Source organism: Lissotriton vulgaris, chromosome 4_1 (genome assembly GCF_964263255.1).
Source record: "Lissotriton vulgaris chromosome 4_1, aLisVul1.2, whole genome shotgun sequence".
NCBI classification, from domain to species: domain Eukaryota; kingdom Metazoa; phylum Chordata; class Amphibia; order Caudata; family Salamandridae; genus Lissotriton; species Lissotriton vulgaris.
Window position 1 is genome coordinate 2045104363 of NC_141691.1, and position 19822 is coordinate 2045124184.

Genomic DNA, 19822 nt, shown 5'->3' on the forward strand with positions numbered 1-19822 from the left:
AGTAGTCTGCTTTACTTGAAACATGGCAGCACTTATATACATTACTTTCACAATCAAAGGAAGGAGTTCCCTGGGCATGATTTAATTATTCGTGATACAATCATACAGAAGACAGAGCAGGCTTGTTTTCATTTAAAGGACGACTTGAATCACATTTGTTAGAAATAGACAAATACATGGCATCAGGGTGATTGTGGTGACAAGTTACTAGTATCTGGGGACAGAGAATTGAGGCATTGTTACAGGGTCATTTTTTATCTGAAAGGTAAAAGGAAACGAGGCATTGTGTGCTCCTTACTTCCACACAAGGGCGGTGATGTTCCACAATGGTATGTGTGCACAGCTGGAAAGAAGGAGAATGGGCCGTGTTTAACTATTTTCTTCGTGTCTGTCTCGTGTACTTGATCAGTTTACTTTCGATTGTTGACCGAGCCCGTGGCTGCCCCCGGAAGCTGAGAGATCATTGATGAGCGAGAGCTGCTCGTTCTTTGATAGAGTTAGTGGGGGGGGGAAATTCGGCGAGGCAACCATCTTACTGACGTTTTGTTTTAAAGAAATTTTGAACAGGACAAAAACCTGTAAGATGCATAATGGCTGGCCATCATTCTTTGCATGTGTCAGTACAACGAAAAGACAGGCAAGGGAGGGGGTATAATAGGACTTATGTTTAAGAAAAGGAAAAACCGGCTTGCCTGGTCGGTAATATGGTGAATAGGGTGCATGATGGGACACCAGGATGAAAAGAAAGTTTTTAGTCAACTTTCCACATTCCCTCCTTGTACCATAGATAACCCTATTGCAGAAATTCTTAGTCGATTTCTATGTTCATTAAGTTGTACACTTGCCCTTGCAACATGATCATTTCATTTTTCTTTCCTCTGTTTCGTGGACGAGGAGTACATGTAGTGGCACACAGCCCAAAAAGGGCGGAAGCATCACCTGTAGTTTGTGAGTTGGCGCGCTTACGAGCATTTGAGACCACCAAAGAGTCGAATGGCAGCTGTCCCTTAATATATGTTGGGTCCACAGGCGCCGGTCTGTATTTTCTTTCAAATCTGGGGTTAAGAACCCTTGCTCTAGTGGTTTCTTTGAAAATTTCCCCTGTGTGTTTAAGGACACCTTTTAGCATTGGCAAAGTTTTAACAGATTTCTCTGAAGTGGAGAAAGTGTCAAACAGGAAGTCTTCAACTGGGTCAGCATGCATGTCCACATCATGATTTTGTGCTGCCCTTTCTATCAAAGCGTTGAATGCAGCTGTATCTTCTGTTGGTGAAGTTTTAACAGGATAAGAAGGAGTATCAGGAATAGTCTGTGACTCCCCCTGTTCAGCAAGGTCTGGCCAGGCTGGAGTCGGGTCATCCTGATCCGTGTCCGTAGGGTAATTATATTGTTCATCATCGTTATACCTCATATCCTCAGTAGTGGGTGTGGGTGAGTATGCAGAAGTGTCCTGGCCATGGTACCTCACAGTCTCAAAAAGGACAGGCGATGTTGAAGAATCCCTTTCTTCTTGAGTGGAATTTTATATGATTCCAGAGGATTTTCTGACCTGATCTTCCTTTGATAAATAGTAAGTCTACCAGATTCGGAGTCGATATGTAGCTTCGACTGATCATCATAGGAGGGCTCTTGGTACATAACGTCCTCTTCTAGAGGACGAGTCCTTTTTCCCAATGACACCTTTTTGGGCGTTTCGACCCCAGGTTTTGGATCGAGCGCCTTAGGGCGTGCATTCGGGGGCAGTCCGAATTTTATTGGTGGCATAGTGTCTTTAGACAGACTGACCTTCGGGCCGGCGTCTATGGAGGCCCGACCGATTTTGCCTTTTCGACAATAAGTTTTTGTCCCTGCGTCGACTTCGGTGATTGTGGCGTCGGAGGCGCGCTTTTCTGCCTCGACTCGACGTGGTCCTTCGAGGCGCTTTTGGATTTCGACTCGAGGCCTTTGACGAGCTGCAGCCTGACGACTTGATGCTTCGGATCGAGAAGCTTCCGAGACTCGAGTCCTTTGTTTGTGTCGCTGTCAGTCGACTTCGTCGGTTCTACGTGCTTTGTTTTAATGGTGGACTTCAGCGCACCGATCTTCGGTTCGACACTCTTTACTTTTGACCCCGCAGTGTCGTCAACACCTTTTTTCTTCGTTGACTCCGATGGGTTCGAGCTTTTCGATCCGAAGACTGTTTTCAGCAGTTTCGGTTTCGACTCGATGGCTTTCGGTTTCGTTTTAAGTAGTTGGACCGATGGCTCATGTGATATATTCTTAGCCGGACCTTGACGCGGGGCTATAGAATGTCCTTCATGATCTTGGCTAAGGCCTTCTGGCGATGCCTCGACCTGAGCCCTTGGAAGTCTTTGAGTGTCTGTTTCGGGCCCCGTACCCACTGTTGGGCCTGGTTCATCGCTTGAGTCGTCATCAACGGCTCCGATGGGGGGGGGATACGTCGTCCCTTACCTCGACGACATTATCATCTTCGACGTTCTCTTCGTTGTCTTCATAATAGTTGGAGTCATGCTCCGAACCGGGATCCGACTGCTGTTCTGGATCCTCAGTCTCAACACCTCATCGTCCTCTTCGTCGAAGATATTCACCGGGTCGGGCGCTGGCTTCGACATAGTTTGCCTGGCTGCACGTCGGAGTCTAAGCTTTTTCTTCGACCTGAATCGAGCACAAGCTAGACAGTTGTCCTCATTGTGGTCTGGTGATAAGCATTTGTTGCACACCGGGTGTACATCGATGTGCGGGTACTTCGAGTTACAAAGGGGGCATCGTTTGAACGGGATCCGTTCCATCGTTAATCGGCCTCTGGTGTCGAAAAGGCCACGAGGCTCTCTTCGATGTTCTGCTCAAGAATAACTGGAACAAGAACTCGGCGCCGAACGAAACAATACCGACGACCCCGAAAGGCCTTTTGGCCTTTAGAAAGTTTCCGAACTTGAGTAAAGAAAAGTACATCCGAACCCAATGGCGGAAAAAAACAATCTGAGGATGGAGAGGATGCCCATGCGCACTGTAGTCCGGGGGAGGAGCCACCTATCTCGTGATATTTCGAAGACTCTTCCAGGACAACAATGTGCAATCATCCGGACCCAACACTAGGCGGCGATCTATGCACAGATATGAATTCAGCAGCCCGCATGCCTCGAACAGTAAGATACTATCTACTTTAACCTCTGTAAAGCCTCTGGGGATCCAATGGACTCTGTGCACACTATACCTTACTTTGGTATAGTATATACAGGGTCAGCCTCCTACAGGGTTCCACTGAGTAAGCAATGCAACAGTTAGACCTGTAATGAGCTCCTTACAACATATGCTCCTGGTGCGGTCCATCTACTTTCCTGTACAATCGACTGCTTCCTCTAACAAAGCCTGTTGACCACCTATATTTTGTGAGCCTGCATTCCAGTTACGTTTACCAATAATCTTCAGTTAACTCATGAAAGAGAAAATACTTGGACACTACGGAAATTCCTTTATGTCGAAAGGTGTCTCGACGCCAGCTCAGAATATTCTATTCCCCTACACATCACCTATCTCAGATGAAATTGTCAACATTGACCATAGTTAGGATTGCAAGGTATTTCTCAGTCAAATGTACTGTTGTGTTTGCAATTTTTCAGGATTAAGTTCTAGTTACTTATATTTAAAATTGAAAACGATTTTTACAAAAATGCATGCACAGGTTGTGGTCCTTTTATAAATATCACAGAATCTCGTGGTGAAAAACTCACATTTTTCGCTAGAAAATCTATTTCGGCCATATGATGGCGTTTTTATTAATTCTACCCTCGCTTACTTCAGAGGGTATTCTCGATACATCTACCATATTTAAATGTTGGCAGAATGGGAAGTCTGTAGCAACAGAGATGGAGTTCCCTCTCTGTCAACATTATGGTACACCCATCCAGTTTTGATTCTGCCTGACCATAGTTTGATGTAGGCAAGCCCCCAGAGATTTGGCTATAGGTCTACCTACCTAATTTAAATGGCTCAACATACAGCTGTTTTTTCCATGCCAGTTAGCGCCGGGACAAATCTGGTGGCAAGAGGTGCTGAAAAGTGCTCAATGCACTCCTCACATTAGGAGGGGACTTTTTTATTTTCAAAAAGAAAATTCTGCTTTGGGATTTTAGTTTTGAAAATAATATTTGTATTTTTTTATTTTGCAATACTTCATGTTTGACAGAGCCCTCCGGCAAAGTTACAATGCACTGGCAGAAACCACCTTGACAGCAGTTCCTCTCAATGCTTGAAATGTCCTTCAGGCCCACTGACGTTTAGCTGTCTATACTTCCGCCAAGGCGACACAGTAAATTACTCAGTCGCCCTGTCGGATAACAGCCAGACTTATTTTTTATCAGACCCTAAATATTTTATTGTGGTGGGGCTTGTAAATAGAAAACACCTCAGGGAGAAGATACAGAGATGTGTGCACTGTAGAGTAAAGAGCAGGGGAAGCAACAAATCCAATGAAGGGGTTTTATATACACTATGGAGTTTATCATCACTAAAGGTGAAGAATGTGCCTCAAAGCTTAAGTCATCTATACTTGCAATGAATTATAGCATGTCTAGAAATTTCATAATACATTACAGAAAGAAAATCAAAAAAATATACCAGAAAATAGGATTCGGATTTGGGCTGTCGGACTCTGGTTCCAGGTTCAATACTTCCACTTTGAGGATGACCAAACGTTACAGTGTCACCTTCCTGCAAATTCACTTCACCTGAAGGAAAGAAAGAATTATATTTACCCGAGTGTGGAACAACCTCTATTTAAAAGAGATTTTTACTGACCACTGCCTTTTATCAGTATCAAAGCACGTTTCATTTTTATTTTTTTGATATTTTTCGTAGCAAGAACCAGGTTCCAGGGATAGTTCGATTGCTTTATTGAGGTCAAAAGGTCATACAAGAATTTAAATGCACACAAAACAAGTAGTTACTGTACGTTATGGCCCTTAGGTCCTATCCATGTTGTGTGTGTTCTTGCATGGATGTTTCCAGTTTCTTGGTTTATTCAATCAGTTCCATGACCATCAACAGAATGTTTTTCAGATCCATTTAGTTCGCTCTGTTGAGTGGGGAACATTCAGCCAATAAGTGTCAAGTAGCTGCTGACCAATCCAGCAATCTGTGCACACTACTCTGCTAGTCCCTGTTCCTATGGGAGAGCATGGGTGAAGGTGGAAGAGGTGGTCCATACACAGATAACGTTTGTCAAGAGAACAATCTTCAGGTCTTTTATGACAGGGATAGGGCTCTGGCAAGGGCAAAGCAGATGCCAGTTTCAAAAGTTTTCCCCCAAAAGGCTGTCTGTAAGGTCTTAAAATTGATTGGTGAAAGCCTTTTAGTTGGGCTGTTTTATCAATCAATCAATCAGTATTTATAAACCGAAGCAAATCACCAGTGAGGGTCTCAAGGCGATGGAGTTGCTAGCTGCTTCGCAGAGAAAGCAGTGAAAAATTAGACAAAAGCAGGAGAAAACACTAAGAAAAAAAGGGAAGAGAGAGAGGCAAAAGCAGTAAAAACAAGGCAAAAGCAGAGGAAAGCACTCAGAAAAAAAAGGAGAGGAAGCAGGACGGTGCAGCAGCATGTAAGAGCTAGGTCTGGGTCAGAGTTTCACGGCTGAGTTAGTTTTGCTCTTTGGTCAGATTTCTCAAAATTTTTGTGACCCTTTACTTGGGACATCTTTGTAGATGGCACTTCACCAGTCCAGTCATGGTAGACTTGAGGATTTGAAAAGAGGGCCAACGTTGTCCAAATAGAGTACCAGCTGGAAATTACTATGTATGCGTAGTTGTTACCTTGCTCCTTTTTTCCTTGAAGTGATCTTTAAGAGAATCAAACAGGAGCAACCTGTTATTCAATGTCTAAGATTGTGTTCAAGATAAAGGGATAGAAGGATTATGTTACTTAGCCGTAAGCGTTGATTCTTGGCATGTAGAACTGTAGATTCACATGTTTTGCATACTCCTGCCATCTAGTGTTGGGTCTGGATGTTTACAAGTTGTTTATCTTCAAAGAAGTCTTTCCAGTCACGAGGTAAGGTGGTGACTCCTTTCGGTGATGGTGTGCATGGGCATCAACTCCATTCTAAGATTGTTTGCCAGCAGAGGGTGAGAATGGAGTTAGTAAAGGTAGTATTGAGATGTCCATAGGTATGTATATAAGATAAGAAAGAACTAAAACACGTATAGGTACCCGGGGAAGGGGGTGGGCTCATGTGAATCTACAGCTATACATACCAAGAACAGATGCTTACTGTGCAAGTAACACTTTCTGTTCAAGGCATGTGAGCTGTAGATCACATGATTTGCATATACAGCAGTATTATCCCAAAGCGGTGGCTAACCTGTAGCTGTTGCAGTTGTTTGGAAAAGTGTTTTAAGTACTGCCTGGCCTATATTAGCTTGTTGCCTCGCTAACACATCTACACAATAGTGTTTGGTGAATGTGTGCAGTGTAGACCATGTTGCTGCCTTACAGATGTCAGCTAAGGGAATATTCTGTAAGAAGGCTATAGTAGCCCCTATTTTGCGTGTAGAATGCGCTCTAGGGGGTATTGTCAAGGTTCTTTTAGCCTTTAGATAACATGTTTGGATACATTTAACAATCCATCTTGCAATGCCTGATTTAGAGATGGAATTGCCTTTATGTGGTGGCAAAAAAGCAACAAAAAGCGGTTTTGTTTTACAAAAATCTTGTGTTCTTGCTACATAATATAGTAGAGCTCTTCTAACATCTAGTGTGTGTAGAACTCGTTCTGCTACAGAACTAGGTTGAGGAAACAACACAGGTAGCTCAACAGATTGAGGCGGAAGCCGGGAGGTCTCTTGCCTTTTCTGAAATTTTAAGTGTATTTCCGTGATTTTACTCGCTGGACACTTGTGCTTCCTAATTTTATTATTCAGGCTATTGCAGTGTGTAGGGACCCCCCAGCGCTCAGCAGCGCTTTAAAAATCATCTTTCCCCCCCTCCCTGCAGCTCCGGTCCCACCCTCGGCTGAGTGTTGACGCCGAGGGCTGGGCGCCGGTTTTTGGCGGCCATCTTGGGTCGGGCTGGGTTGGGGAAGCCATAGACAAGCGCTATAAAAACAGGCAATAATGGCTCCGCGCAGCGGACGCGACCAGCGGACGCGACGGACCTGCGCCGGAGTCGTGCCAGAGTCCTGCCCGTCTGCGCCCGTCCGCGCCCGTCCGCGCACGACCGGGCCTAGGGCTCAGGGACTCTGGCACGCGCACCTGCTACTCCTCAGCAGATCTCCTAACTCTGAAATCTGACAGGTATACTCTATCTCCTACTATATGTGCCACTCTTAAGGAAAATCATATCTTGCACACCCCTAGCCGTAAGAACTTAAGCCGCTCAACCCCCCTAAAGCTAGCCACCCTCAACACCAGGTCTTTGCAGAAACACCACTTGGAAATCTTCACCCTCTTACAGGACGAGACTATCGATATCCTAACACTCACCGAAACATGGTTGAGTGATGCCTCCTCTCCGGATATCATTGCCGCCCTTCCCAGCGGGTATGATATGATCTGGCATAATCGACCAGAGAGGGCCCGAGGTGGGGGTGTAGCAACGATCTTTAAAAGGCAACTTATGGTAACCAAAATCTTAGCAGAGACCATAAACACCGTTGACCTACTGGGGATAAAAATTACCTCGAACAACTCCTGTCTTATTATTTTAACAGTATACTGCCCACCCCAAAGTACCCCCATGTTCAATGATCTCTTCATTCCCATCATATCAGATCTATGCACACGTTATAAAAATATTCTGGTAACGGGTGACTTTAATGTCCATTGGGATAAAAGTGATCAAAACTCATCCGTCCAGACTTTACAGACCACCATGACCGCCCTTGGACTGACACAACTGGTGGAAGCCCCAACTCATATAAAAGGCCATATCTTAGATCTCATCTGGTCCTCGACACCAAAAGCGGTCATCACAAGTATTTCACCTTGTATCTGGTCGGATCACCACCTTATATTATACGACCTACCGCAAAATATCTATCAGGCCAAATTACCGCTAAAAACAAAAAAAGTGCGCCAATGGAAGAAAGTGAATTCAGAAACCCTAACCAAAGTCTTGCCCAAATACAAACAGGATCTTACTACCTTCTCTGATAGCACAGACCTAGACTCAAAGTATGATGCGATAATAACCACCCTTAGGCAATCAATCGATGAGCTAGCTCCTGAAAAAACACAAAAAGTAAAAGGTGTAGAGAAAGGAGCCCTCTGGTTCACCGAGGGTTTACGTGAACAAAAAAGAAAACTTCGCTACCTCGAAAGATGCTGGAGGAAATCTAAAAAGGATACTGACAGGGAATCATATAGATCATTGTTTCAATCTTTTAAAAAGCTTATTACATCAGCTAAAAAGGATTACTATGAGACACGCATTAATAATGCTACTAACATCCAGAGAGAGACCTTTCAAATTCTGAAAGAGCTGAGCAAGAAGGAGGAAAAGGCAGATATCCAGATCGACTGCGATACCTTTCAAGGTTACTTCCTCGAAAAAGTAGCGACCATCTTGTCCGATATCAAGAAGGACAACCCAGTCTCTTATATCGATCAACCGCCTCCTCCATGTTCTTCGGTCCCTGTTTTCACCAGCTTTCCTGAAATTGACTCCACCATGCTGAGACAACTTGTATCATCCACTAAATCAGGCTCTCCCGCCGATCCCTGCCCGCCTGACATCCTTCGGCTAGCAATGCCGATTCTAGAAGACCAAATCTTAGATCTTCTAAACACTTCATTAGCCACTGGAACACTACCATCTACCTTCAAAGAGGCACGCGTCAGACCCCTGATAAAAAAGCCTGGAGCAGATCCAACTAGCCTGAAGAACTACAGGCCAATCTCCCAGCTGCCATTTCTGTCAAAGGTACTAGAACAGCATGTATTAAAATCTCTGTCATCCCTCCTGGAATCTCACCACCTCCTCCAGGTGCGGCAAGCTGGTTTCCGTGCCCACCATAGCACGGAACTAGTAATGCTGTCAGTACTAGATGAGCTAAGATGCATGGCTGACGGTAAAAAGCCAAGCGCCCTGATTTTATTAGATCTTTCAGCGGCGTTTGATACCGTCAGCCATGCACTGCTCCTGGACAGACTGGCTAGGTTTGGGATAGGAGAGCAAGCCCTCAAATGGTTAACAGCTTTCCTTACAGGAAGGACACAGAAGATTCAGTTGGCAGACCAGGTCTCAGACGTGGGCATTTTAGCCTGTGGAGTCCCGCAGGGATCAGCACTCTCTCCGCTCTTATTCAACCTGTACTTACAACCATTGATAGAGTCCCTGGCAAACATGAATTGCAAAGTCTTTAACTATGCCGACGATACGCAGCTGTTGCTGAGTATCGATAATACTCTATCGGCTCAGTCTTTGGCCCAAGACATACTACGATTTACTGTGAATTGGATGTCGTCCAATTTGCTGAAAATCAATCCAGATAAGACGGAAGTGCTTGTAGTCTCAACCTCTACTTCCCCCTGGAATGATTTATTTTGGCCACAAGAACTAGGACCCACCCCAAAACCGTGCCGTAGTGTCAAGAGTCTTGGGATGAAAATTGACCAGGAACTCTCGATGGTCAACCAAGTATCTGCTGTAGTTGGTTCCTGTACCAACTTGATCAGGCAACTACGCAAACTCGCCCCCCTGCTCTCGAGAAACATGCTGCGAACTATTGTCTCAGCCACTATAGTGTCTCGAATAGACTACGGGAACGCGCTGTACCTCGGCCTTCCAAAAAACTCCATCAACCGTCTTCAGGTTATCCTGAACGACGCAGCACGTTTGATCTTTGGACTGCCGAGGAGGACTCATGCCTCCCCTCTGCTCTACAGGCTACATTGGTTGCCTATGACGCAGAGAGTAGAATTTAAGAGCATGTGTATCTGCCACAAAGCAATCCACGGACAGGCGCCAGCCTACATAAAAGAAAGGCTTGAGATATACGAACCTAAGCGCGCCTTGCGATCATCCGGATCTTTTCTGCTATCCTGTCCACATTTCAAGTTAACAACAAAAGGAGGCAGATCTTTCTCAGTTCAGGCTCCGACCATCTGGAATAAGCTACCGGAGGCGCTTCGCAGAGAACCTAATCTCCTCCTTTTTAGGAAGTCCCTGAAAACCTTACTTTTCAAAGACGCATTCCCATCTCAATAGTCGGCTACCAGATCAGACACCTCTATATTCTTTTCCTTCTTTGTTGCTGTACTTGTTCAGTAGCGCTTTGAGACCTGTAGGTGAGTTGGCGCGATACAAAACACAGTTACAAATTACAAATTACAAATTGATGTGAAAAGCAGAAACCACTTCAGGTAGAAATTTGGGAAAGGTTCAAAGAACCACCTCGTCTTTGTGAAGTTGAAAGAAAGGCTCTTGGATAGTTAGTGCCTGGAGTTTGCAAACTCTCCCTAGGGAATGATTGCAATCAGAAAAGCAACCTTCCATGAGAGGAATTGTAATTGGCACCTGTGCATCGGTTCAAAAGGTGGACCCATTAACCTTGTAACGACTATGTTGAAGTTCCACATTGGGGCAGGGCGAACTCTTGGTGACATTACCCTTTTTAGTCATTGCATAAAGGCTTTAATCATTGGTACTCTGAATAGAGATACGTGTTGTCAGTTTTGAAAGTATGCAGCTACTGCTGCAATATGCAATCTAATGGATGTACAAACTAATCCAGATTGCTGCAAGTGTGAAAGATAACACATGATGTTTTGAACCGACGCATCAAGAGCGTTGATATTATTATCGTTACAGTATATAACAAAACGTGTTTACTTCACTCCATAACACGCCCTAGTAGTAGGTCTCCTATGTGATCATCCTTTCAGGGATCTATAGGCATTATATTGTCCCCCACGTCCCCATCATCATCATCATGAGGTGGTGGAGTTAGTTGGTGTGATTAGTATATGACCCAAATCTGGAGAGGTTGGTTTAGGGGAATGTGGTAAAAGAGGGGATGGAGGAAGGTTAGTACCCACATTCTTTTCTTGAAGGGAATGAAGAAAGGTTCTTCTTCTAATTCATGTTTGGGGTTTTGAGGTGACTTAGTAAGAACATGTCCTGTATTAGGATTTATATAGAGTTCATTCTGTTTTGGTTCCGGTTTGGGCGTTCGGACAAAGAAATTCGGATCCTGCCACTTTGTGTTAGGAATTAGCCGATTTTTTCTTCCTTCTATGCTTGTGTATGCTTGGTATTCCCGGTGTCCTCTTTCTGTTTCTTTCTTTTTGATAGCCTCCGCCCCATTTTTTCCCCTCCTTCCTTATCTGGGTTCCAGCGCCAGTGTTCGGTGCTTGGTTTCTAGCCTGGTTGGTTTTTCTTTAACTAGCCAGAGTGAGTTACGGGGAGTTAGCGTTTTCTCCCTCTGGGTGTTTTCTTCCGCGTTCGGAATTCAGACGCTGGGAAGCTTGCCGAGCAGAACGAGGCTTCGTTCTGCCTCTTGGATTCGGTGCGCGTCGGACGCCTGCCAGTCAGCTGTTCTCCCTCGGAGTTACGTTGTATTTTTGATCGAGGGCGTACTGGTAGGGATTGGGACATTTCTAATTGCTTTTGGACCAAGTTTATTTTACTTATTGGGTGACCCTCGGCGGAGCCGATTTCCGGGTTTGGTGTAACCTTATTCACATCGTTATGTGAAGTTTTTGGACTATTTCTCGAAGCAGTTTTGCTACTGGCGTTTTTCAATGAACGCGCTTTAGTTTGTGGCCACAAGTAGGAAAAACGCTATGTAATTACAGCATTTTTTGCTGTTAATAGCCTTTCAAGGGTTTTTTTGTCAGAATTATGATTTTTTCCCCGCTTTAAACAAAACGCTGAGCAACAGGGAGTCTGTCGACTTCAATTTTTCTGGACTATTCCTCCACAAGTCTCACTTCTGAAGATTCTTCTATGTCACACTGGTAAGGAGAGGAATTGGGATGTGTTGGGCAGTATAAGGGTGTATTGAGGAGGATTCAGGTAAAAGGACACTGGGAATTGAAGTGACTTTGTTTTCTCTTTTGTTTCTTCTCTTGTTTTGCTGCAGGTTAGAAGACCTATACATATATACAAGAACAGGGTCTGCCTAGCTGAAACATAGAAAGAGCCTTGGCGTTTCTCTTTCTTTTTGTTTTTTCCTACCATCTCCCTTTGTTCGGTCTGCTATCACGCTGTGATACATATGGGCGTGTTGCGATCCGAATAGGGGTAGAGGATTGGGGCCATCCTCGCTTCCGTGGTGTGGGTCAAGTCGGGTGAAATCCAACACTTTGGAGGCACAGATTTAGATTTCGGCACCGAGGATTTCAGTGCCGGGGTGGAATCACTTTTTGGTGCCAAAGGTTTTTATTCCAAAGGAGGCTTAGAATTGGGGGTCCACTATTTCGCCCCGTAGCAGTTTTCGGCTTCAAGGCTGACTGTTTCGGCTCGGTGTAAGTCTTCGGCCAACTTGAACCCGAGCCAGAAGGCTTAGAGATGTGTTACAGTGCCGAGCCAGAGGGCGGGGCGTCAGAAACATCTTGTCGGTGCCGACCGTGGCCCGAAGGCGGGGGTGGGACCAAAGCCTTTTGTTTCAGCTGAATTGGATTTTGAGTTAAGGGGCGTTCGGTACTCAAGGTACGTTAACCATGTGGCAACTCTTCTTCCGACACAGAATCCAATTCTGGAATGGAAGAAAGTTCCTCTTGTTTTTCCTCTGCATCTTGTGCGTCGAAGTTTTGTTCAGGTCCTTCACTGAAGAGGTCGGGCGTGTATTCGACGTTTTGACTCTGCATCTCACGACGTCGAGCTCGACGATCACGGAGCGTTTTCTTCGATCGGACGCAGTCTTCTTCGTTGTGCTTCGGAGACCAGCATAAGTTGCACACTTCATGTGAGTTGGTGCGCGGATACTTTACGTGGCACCGAGGACAGAATTTGGATGGAGTCCGTTCCATCGACCGCAAGGTGGACCAATGCGGTTAGGCCGGATGGCTTTTCCGAAGATCATCGATTGAAATAGAGTTTTTTTCTCATGGGATACGATACGCGGAGAAGTGGGATATGCGTATGAAAGAATACCAACGCAGGTATAGCAGATTGCGCACCAAGGGGAACCCGAAGAAACTGTCCCGAAGCGAAGCCCAGCAATACACGTCCGAAACCGATGGCGGATATAAACAATCTAACAATGGATTTGATGCCCATTCGCACTATCACTGAAAGGAAGAGTCACTTACCTGGCGCCTGGGAAGACTTCTTCAAAGATAAACAATTTGCAAACATCCGGACCAAACACTAGATGGCAGGAGTATGCAAAGCATGTGATCTACAGCTTACATGCCTAGAACAGGTGTTTAAGCTTCTGCATAGCATGTTTGCGTTCAACAATCCATCTTGAAATGCCAGATTTAAAGATGAGATTGCCTTTGTGAGGTGGAGCAAATGCAACAATCAGTTTTGTTTTGCGAAAATCTTTAGTCCTTTATGTAGTACAATAAGGCTTTTTTCACATCAAGCTTTTGAAAAGCTTGTGCGGCTAAAAAATTAGGTTGAGAAAAAAAAGTAACTCAACTCATTGGTTTATATGAAAAGCTAGAACTACTTTGGAAAGGAATTTGGGGTTGGTGAGATGAACTACCCTGTCTTTGTGGAGCTGAAATTAGGGTTCTCCCAGGTTAATGCCTGTAGCTCACCAACTCTCCTCAATGAAGTGATGGCAAAGAGGAAAGAAAAATTCCATGAAAGAAACTGCAAAGGACAATTATGAAATGGTTCAAAAGGTGGACCCATACGCCGTGTAAGGACAGTGTTAGGATTCCACACTGGTGCAGGGAGAAATCTTGGTGGTATTACCCTTTTTAAGCCTTCCATGAAGGTTTGATTACTAGTACTTTGAACAGTGATAAATGCTGTCTGTTTTCCAAATACGCAGCTACTGCTGCAAGGTGCAAACGAAGAGCTCTATAAGCCAGTCCAGTTTGCTGTAAGTGCAACAGGTAACAGATAATATTTTGTTGTTTTTAGAATAGACAACACATGTTTTCCACTTTGATGCATAACAAGCTTTGGTAATAGGCTTTCTTGCTCCTTTTAGAAGAGTCATACAGACTGGTGGTAGATTTAAACAACCAAACTCTATGACTTCAGGAGCCAGATCGCAAAATGTAGTTCTGTGCGATTTGGATACCGGATTTCTCCAAGGGTCTGAGTGAGGAGCCTGGAGGTAAGATGTAGCTTTTCATGTGGAACTACTGACCGTTCCAACAGGGTGGTGTACCATGGTTGACGGGCCCATATTGGTGCTACCAGAATTAGGCGTTAGGGATGTTCTTCCGAACTAGACACGGAATGAGTGGGAGAGGCGGAAAAGCATAGTCAAATATCCCTGACAAGGTCATCCATAGAGCATTGCCTTTTGAGAGTAAGTGTGGCAAACTGGAGCCAAAGTTTGAGCATTTTGCATTGTGAATTGTCGCAAACAAGTCTATTTGTGGGAAACCCAATTGTTGGAAGTATGGAAGGAGAACTTCCCACTCTTAAATTTGAAGCCTGTTTCTGCTGAGAAGGTCGGAATCAGATTTTTTTTACCCCTGGAAGGTGTTCTGCCAGAAGATAAATCCAGTGATGGATTGCCCAATTCCAAATGGCTTGATAGAGGCATGACAGTTGGAGAGAATGAGCAACGTTCCCCATCAGGTGAGTTTGAACAGCTTTGAGCGCTAGAAACACTGCTAGAAGCTCTAGATAGCTGTGGAGACTTTAGTGCTTGTCGCTCCACAGACCTTGTATTGTGTAATCTTGGAGATGGGCACCCCAACCTGTCAGAGATGCGTCTGCTATGAGCACGATCTGTGGAATAGGGTCGATGAAAGGCCGCCAGGACGCCCTTTGGATACATTTTCTGGGTTTCACCACTGCAGAGAGCGATGGGTGTGGCCGTCTACCAACACTAGATGGGTACGTTGACCCTGCGACAGATTCCACTGACGTGCTAAGCACTCTTTTATAGGATGCATGTTGAGTCTTGCATGTGGTACAATTGTGATGCAAGACACCATCATTCCCAGCAGTTGCAGGAACACTCTGGCTGGTAATGTTTTGTTGAATTGAAACTGAAGTATCATAGACTGAATGTTGTGAATTCTGGCTACATTGAGAGAGTTTGGAGCGTTGGGAGTGTTGAGAGTAGCCCCTAGATAAGACTGCATCAGTGAAGAATGCAGGTGAGATTTCTGTGCATTGCCCGTGAAGCCCTGTTAAGTACGTCTATTGTGGTCTGAGTGTGTCGTAGACAGTTTTGGTAAGTGCTGACTTTGATGAGCCAGTCGTCTAGGTAGGGGAAGACATGAATATGTTATCTTCTGAGATTAGCTGCGACTACTGCCAGTCATTTGGTAAATACTCTGGGGACAGAATTCAGTCGAGGCAGGAGTACTTTAAATTGGTAATGTTTGTCTGCTATTACAAATCTGAGGTATTTGCAATGAGCTGGATGAATTAGAAACGTGAAAATATGCGTCTTCTAAGTCTAGAGTAGACAAAGTCTCTCTTCTGTAAAAGTCGAAGTACCTGTTGAAGGGTTACCATGTGAAGGCGCTCTGACAGTATATATTGGTTTAACTCTCTGAGATCCAGAATAGGTCTTAAGAAGCCTTCCTTTTTGGGGATCAGAAAGTAGAGAGAGTAAACTCCTGAACCTTGGTACTGTAGTGGAACTGGTTCTAAGGCTCTCTCGAGGCCGGGTCACCCCCTTGCTCCCTCACCTGCTCGCCTGCTGATCCTTGCTCCCTCGCCTGCTGTTCCTGCCTGCCGCCATCGACTCCGTCGCCCCCCAGCACCCCCGAGCGGCCCAGCCACAGCTGAGCCGCCCGCTCGCCACTTTTTCCCGCCGCTGGCCCCCTGCAGCCCCGCCCACCACCGGCCCATTGGCCCAGCCGCTCGCCCGGCCCAGCAGACCCGCCCTCCCGTCCCCCTTCTTATGACGCCCCCTGAGCGACCGCGCAGCGGAGGCACGCAGCGGGAGCACCGAATGAGCGCCGAAGGTGCGCCAAAGGTAAGCCCGTCTGCGCCTGGACCGCGCCCAGTGCCAGGACCCCTGGCCCACGAGGACCCCAGCCCACCCGCCGGACGTACGACGCCGCCACCCTCAACGCACTCCACACCGGCCGAATCCCGGGATGCTACTGAGCGACCCCGAGCGAACCCACGGACCCTTCAGCTGTCACGCCTGCAAGTTCTCCTGCATCCAGACCTGCCCCGCACCAGCACCCGCCAAGCCGATCACCAGCAGCAACCACCTCAAGTGCATCCTACTCAACACCCGCTCCGTCCACAGACACATCATCGAACTCTGGAACCTCCTGACACCACAGATCCTGACGTCGCCTTCCTCACGGAAACCTGGATGAACGACTCCTCAGCTCCCGACATCGCCATACCAGAGACCGAGGCAACCAGACGGGAGGAGGCATCGCCATCATCTACAGGGACACCATCCGCATCACGACCAACACCGACGACACCCTGACAACCGCCGAACACCTGCACTTCCAGATCCACACAGACCCCAGAACCACCCTCAGAGGCACCCTCATCTACCGACCCCCGGGACCACGCACACAATTCAGCGAAGACATCGCCGACTTCATCAGCCCGCACGCCCTCCCCTCCGCTGACTACATCCTCCTGGGGGACATCAACTTCCACCTGGAAAACAATAACGACCACTACACCACCACCCTGCTTGACAACCTCGCCAACCTTGGACTCAAGCAGCTGGTGACCACCCTCACCCACCTCGCCGGACACACACTCGACGCTGTCTTCTCATCCAGCAAGGACATCGTCTTCAGCCACGCCACCGGACTCCACTGGACGGACCATAGCTGCGTCCACTTCACTTTCAGAAGATCCACGATCCACCACCACCAGCAACAGGCTGCTCGAAGAAACTGGAACAAGATCACAGCAGACCAGCTCGCCGCTTCCCTGAGCCAGCACCCTCCCGCAAGCTCAGCGAACCCCAGCCAGGCCGCCGACAACCTCACAAAGTGAGGTTGTTATAGCGCTGTGTGTGCATTTCTTCCTAGCTCGTTTTGTATAGAGCTGGGTGTGTCCATTGCTGCTCGCTCTGCATAGCGCTGTGTGTTATCTGTGAGAGCGCTGTGTTTGCATCATACTGTAACTCGTTTTGGAGAGATTTCAACTGACCTGGATCAGCCTTTGGCGCTGCTCGCTCCGCTCCGCATTGCAACGCTTTGGTTTACTGTAGGCGCTTTGATTCCATTAGCTGCCCCTGCCTCACTTTCACTTTGACCCTCCATTTTGTTTGTGTTGGTGCTCCCTGGGCCGCCCCTCCTCCCCGCTACCGCCTCCCAGCTGCTGCCCCTCCCACGCTCCGCCCCCTCCACCATCCATTTATGACCATTGCCCCCACGCGCAGCGTTCACGCGCAGCGATCGCGCCCCAGTCGTGCCGAAGGTGCGCCAAAGGTAAGCCCGTCTACGCCCGTCCGCGCCTGGACCACGCCCAGCGCCAGACCCCCTGGCCCTCGCAATGCCCAGCCCTCTCGCATTACCTACGACGCCTCCACCCTCCTAGCCTTTAACCACGGCCGCTCCCCCAACTGCGTCTACGCCGCTCCTGGACTCACCCATGGACCCTTCTCTTGCAACTCCTGCAAGTTCGACGGCACCAAAAGCAGCTCCTCATCCACCAACACCAATCAGAGACCTGACACCAACCACCTAAAATGCTTCTTGCTCAACACCCGCTCGCTCCACAGACACGCCATCGACCTCTGGAATCTACTTGACACCATCTCACCGGACGTCGCCTTCCTAACAGAAACATGGATGAATGCCTCTTCAGCCCCAGACATCACCATTGCCATCCCGGATGGATACAAGATCATCCGTAAGGACCGCATCGAGAAAACAGGAGGAGGCATCGCTATCGTCCATAAGAATTCCATCCGCATCTCAACCAGCTCAGACGTCAACCTTGCCAGCGCCGAACACCTCCACTTCCAGATCCACGCCGACCCCAAGACCACACTCAGAGGCACCCTCCTCTACCGGCCTCCAGGACCCCGTGCACAATTCAATGACGACATCACTGACTTTATCACCCCACACGCCCTCCCCTCCGATGACTACATTCTATTGGGAGACCTCAACTTTCACCTGGAAAAGAACAATGACAACAGCACCACCACCCTTCTGGACAATCTTGCCAACCTCGGACTCAAACAACTGGTCACTACCCTCACCCACATTGCTGGTCACACACTCAACCCTATCTTCACTTCCAGCAAACATGTCTCCTTCAGTCACACCACAGCTCTTCACTGGACGGACCACAGCTGCGTTCACTTCACATACAATAAGACCACAATCCACAACCATCCTCAACCCACCATGCGAAGAAACTGGAACAAAGACCAGATCTCCTCATCACTTCTTCAAAACCCTCCTGTCCACTCCTCAAACCCCGACCAAGCAGCCATTAACCTCACCCAATGGATATCCAACAGCGCCGACATCCTAGCACCGTTGAAAAAACGTCTAAGCAAACCAGGCAACAAAAACGCCTCCTGGTTCAACGATGATCTTAAGAAATCGAAGAAACACTGTCGCTCCCTCGAGAAGGCCTGGAAAAAAGACCCAAACACCAGCACCAGGGACGCCTTCAAAAACGCCACCCGCATACACCACCAACTAATCCGGTCTGCCAAGAAAGCCGCATTCAAAGACCGTCTAGATAACAACGCCCACAACAGCAAGGAATGCAAATGCTACTTACCAGTATGCATCTGTTCTTGGCATGTAGGGCTGCTGACATTCATATCTGTGCATAGATCGCCGCCTAGTGTTGGGTCCGGATGATTGCACATTGTTGTCCTGGAAGAGTCTTCGAAGTATCACGAGATAGGTGGCTCCTCCCCTGGACTACAGTGCGCATGGGCATCGACTCCATCCCCAGATTGTTTTTAGCCATTGTGGCCGAGATGGAGTGAACTTTGTGAGTGATGACCATGGCATGAAATGCATGTAAACACTGCAGCTGCTACAGGCGCCGGGGAGGAGGGCGGGCGATATGAATGTCAGCAGCCCTACATGCCAAGAACAGATGCATACTGGTAAGTAGCATTTGCAGTTCGAGGCATGTGGGCTGCTGAATTCATATCTGTGCATAGAATACATAGCAGTCCCTCCATTAGCGGCGGCCGCCCGTGCCAGCTGCAGCAGTTTGGAAAAGTGTCTTGAGAACAGCCTGCCCTACAGCTGCCTGCTGTTTAGAGTGCACGTCTACACAGTAATGTTTTGTAAATGTATGTGTGGTAGACCATGTGGCTGCTCTACATATGTCCTCTAAGGGAATGTTTCCAAGGAAGGCCATAGAGGCCCCCAACTTTCTGGTGGAGTGGGCTCTTGGTGGAATTGTAAGAGTGCGTTTAGCTTTTGCATAACAGATCTGAATACATTTCACGATCCACCTAGCAATACCAGCCTTGGAAATAGCGTTACCTTTGTGGTGTGACGCAAAGGCAACGAAAAGCTGCTTAGTCTTTCTAAAATCCTTGGTCCTGTCAATGTAATACATTAGTGCCCTCTTGACGTCAAGGGTGTGGAGCATCCGCTCTGCCAGTGACTCAGGATTTTGGAAAAACACTGGCAACTCAATTGTTTGGTTTATGTGGAATTGAGACACAACCTTGGGCAGAAATTTAGGGTTAGTGCGGAGCACTACCCTGTTAGCATGAACCTGGAAGAAAGGCTCCTGAATTGTGAGGGCCTGGAAAAGTCAAGAA

At 47.1% G+C, this 19822-nt stretch overlaps 1 protein-coding gene across 1 annotated transcript in view; it reads right to left on the minus strand.

Moving 5' to 3' along the window:
- The window catches only part of NUGGC (nuclear GTPase, germinal center associated), a 1233257-nt gene that overhangs the window by 1139548 nt on the left and 73887 nt on the right, over window positions 1-19822 (minus strand). The window contains exon 4 of the mRNA XM_086966431.1: window positions 4618-4727. Coding sequence (XP_086822557.1) covers window positions 4618-4727 — 110 coding nt within the window. The remainder of the gene's footprint in view (window positions 1-4617; window positions 4728-19822) is intronic.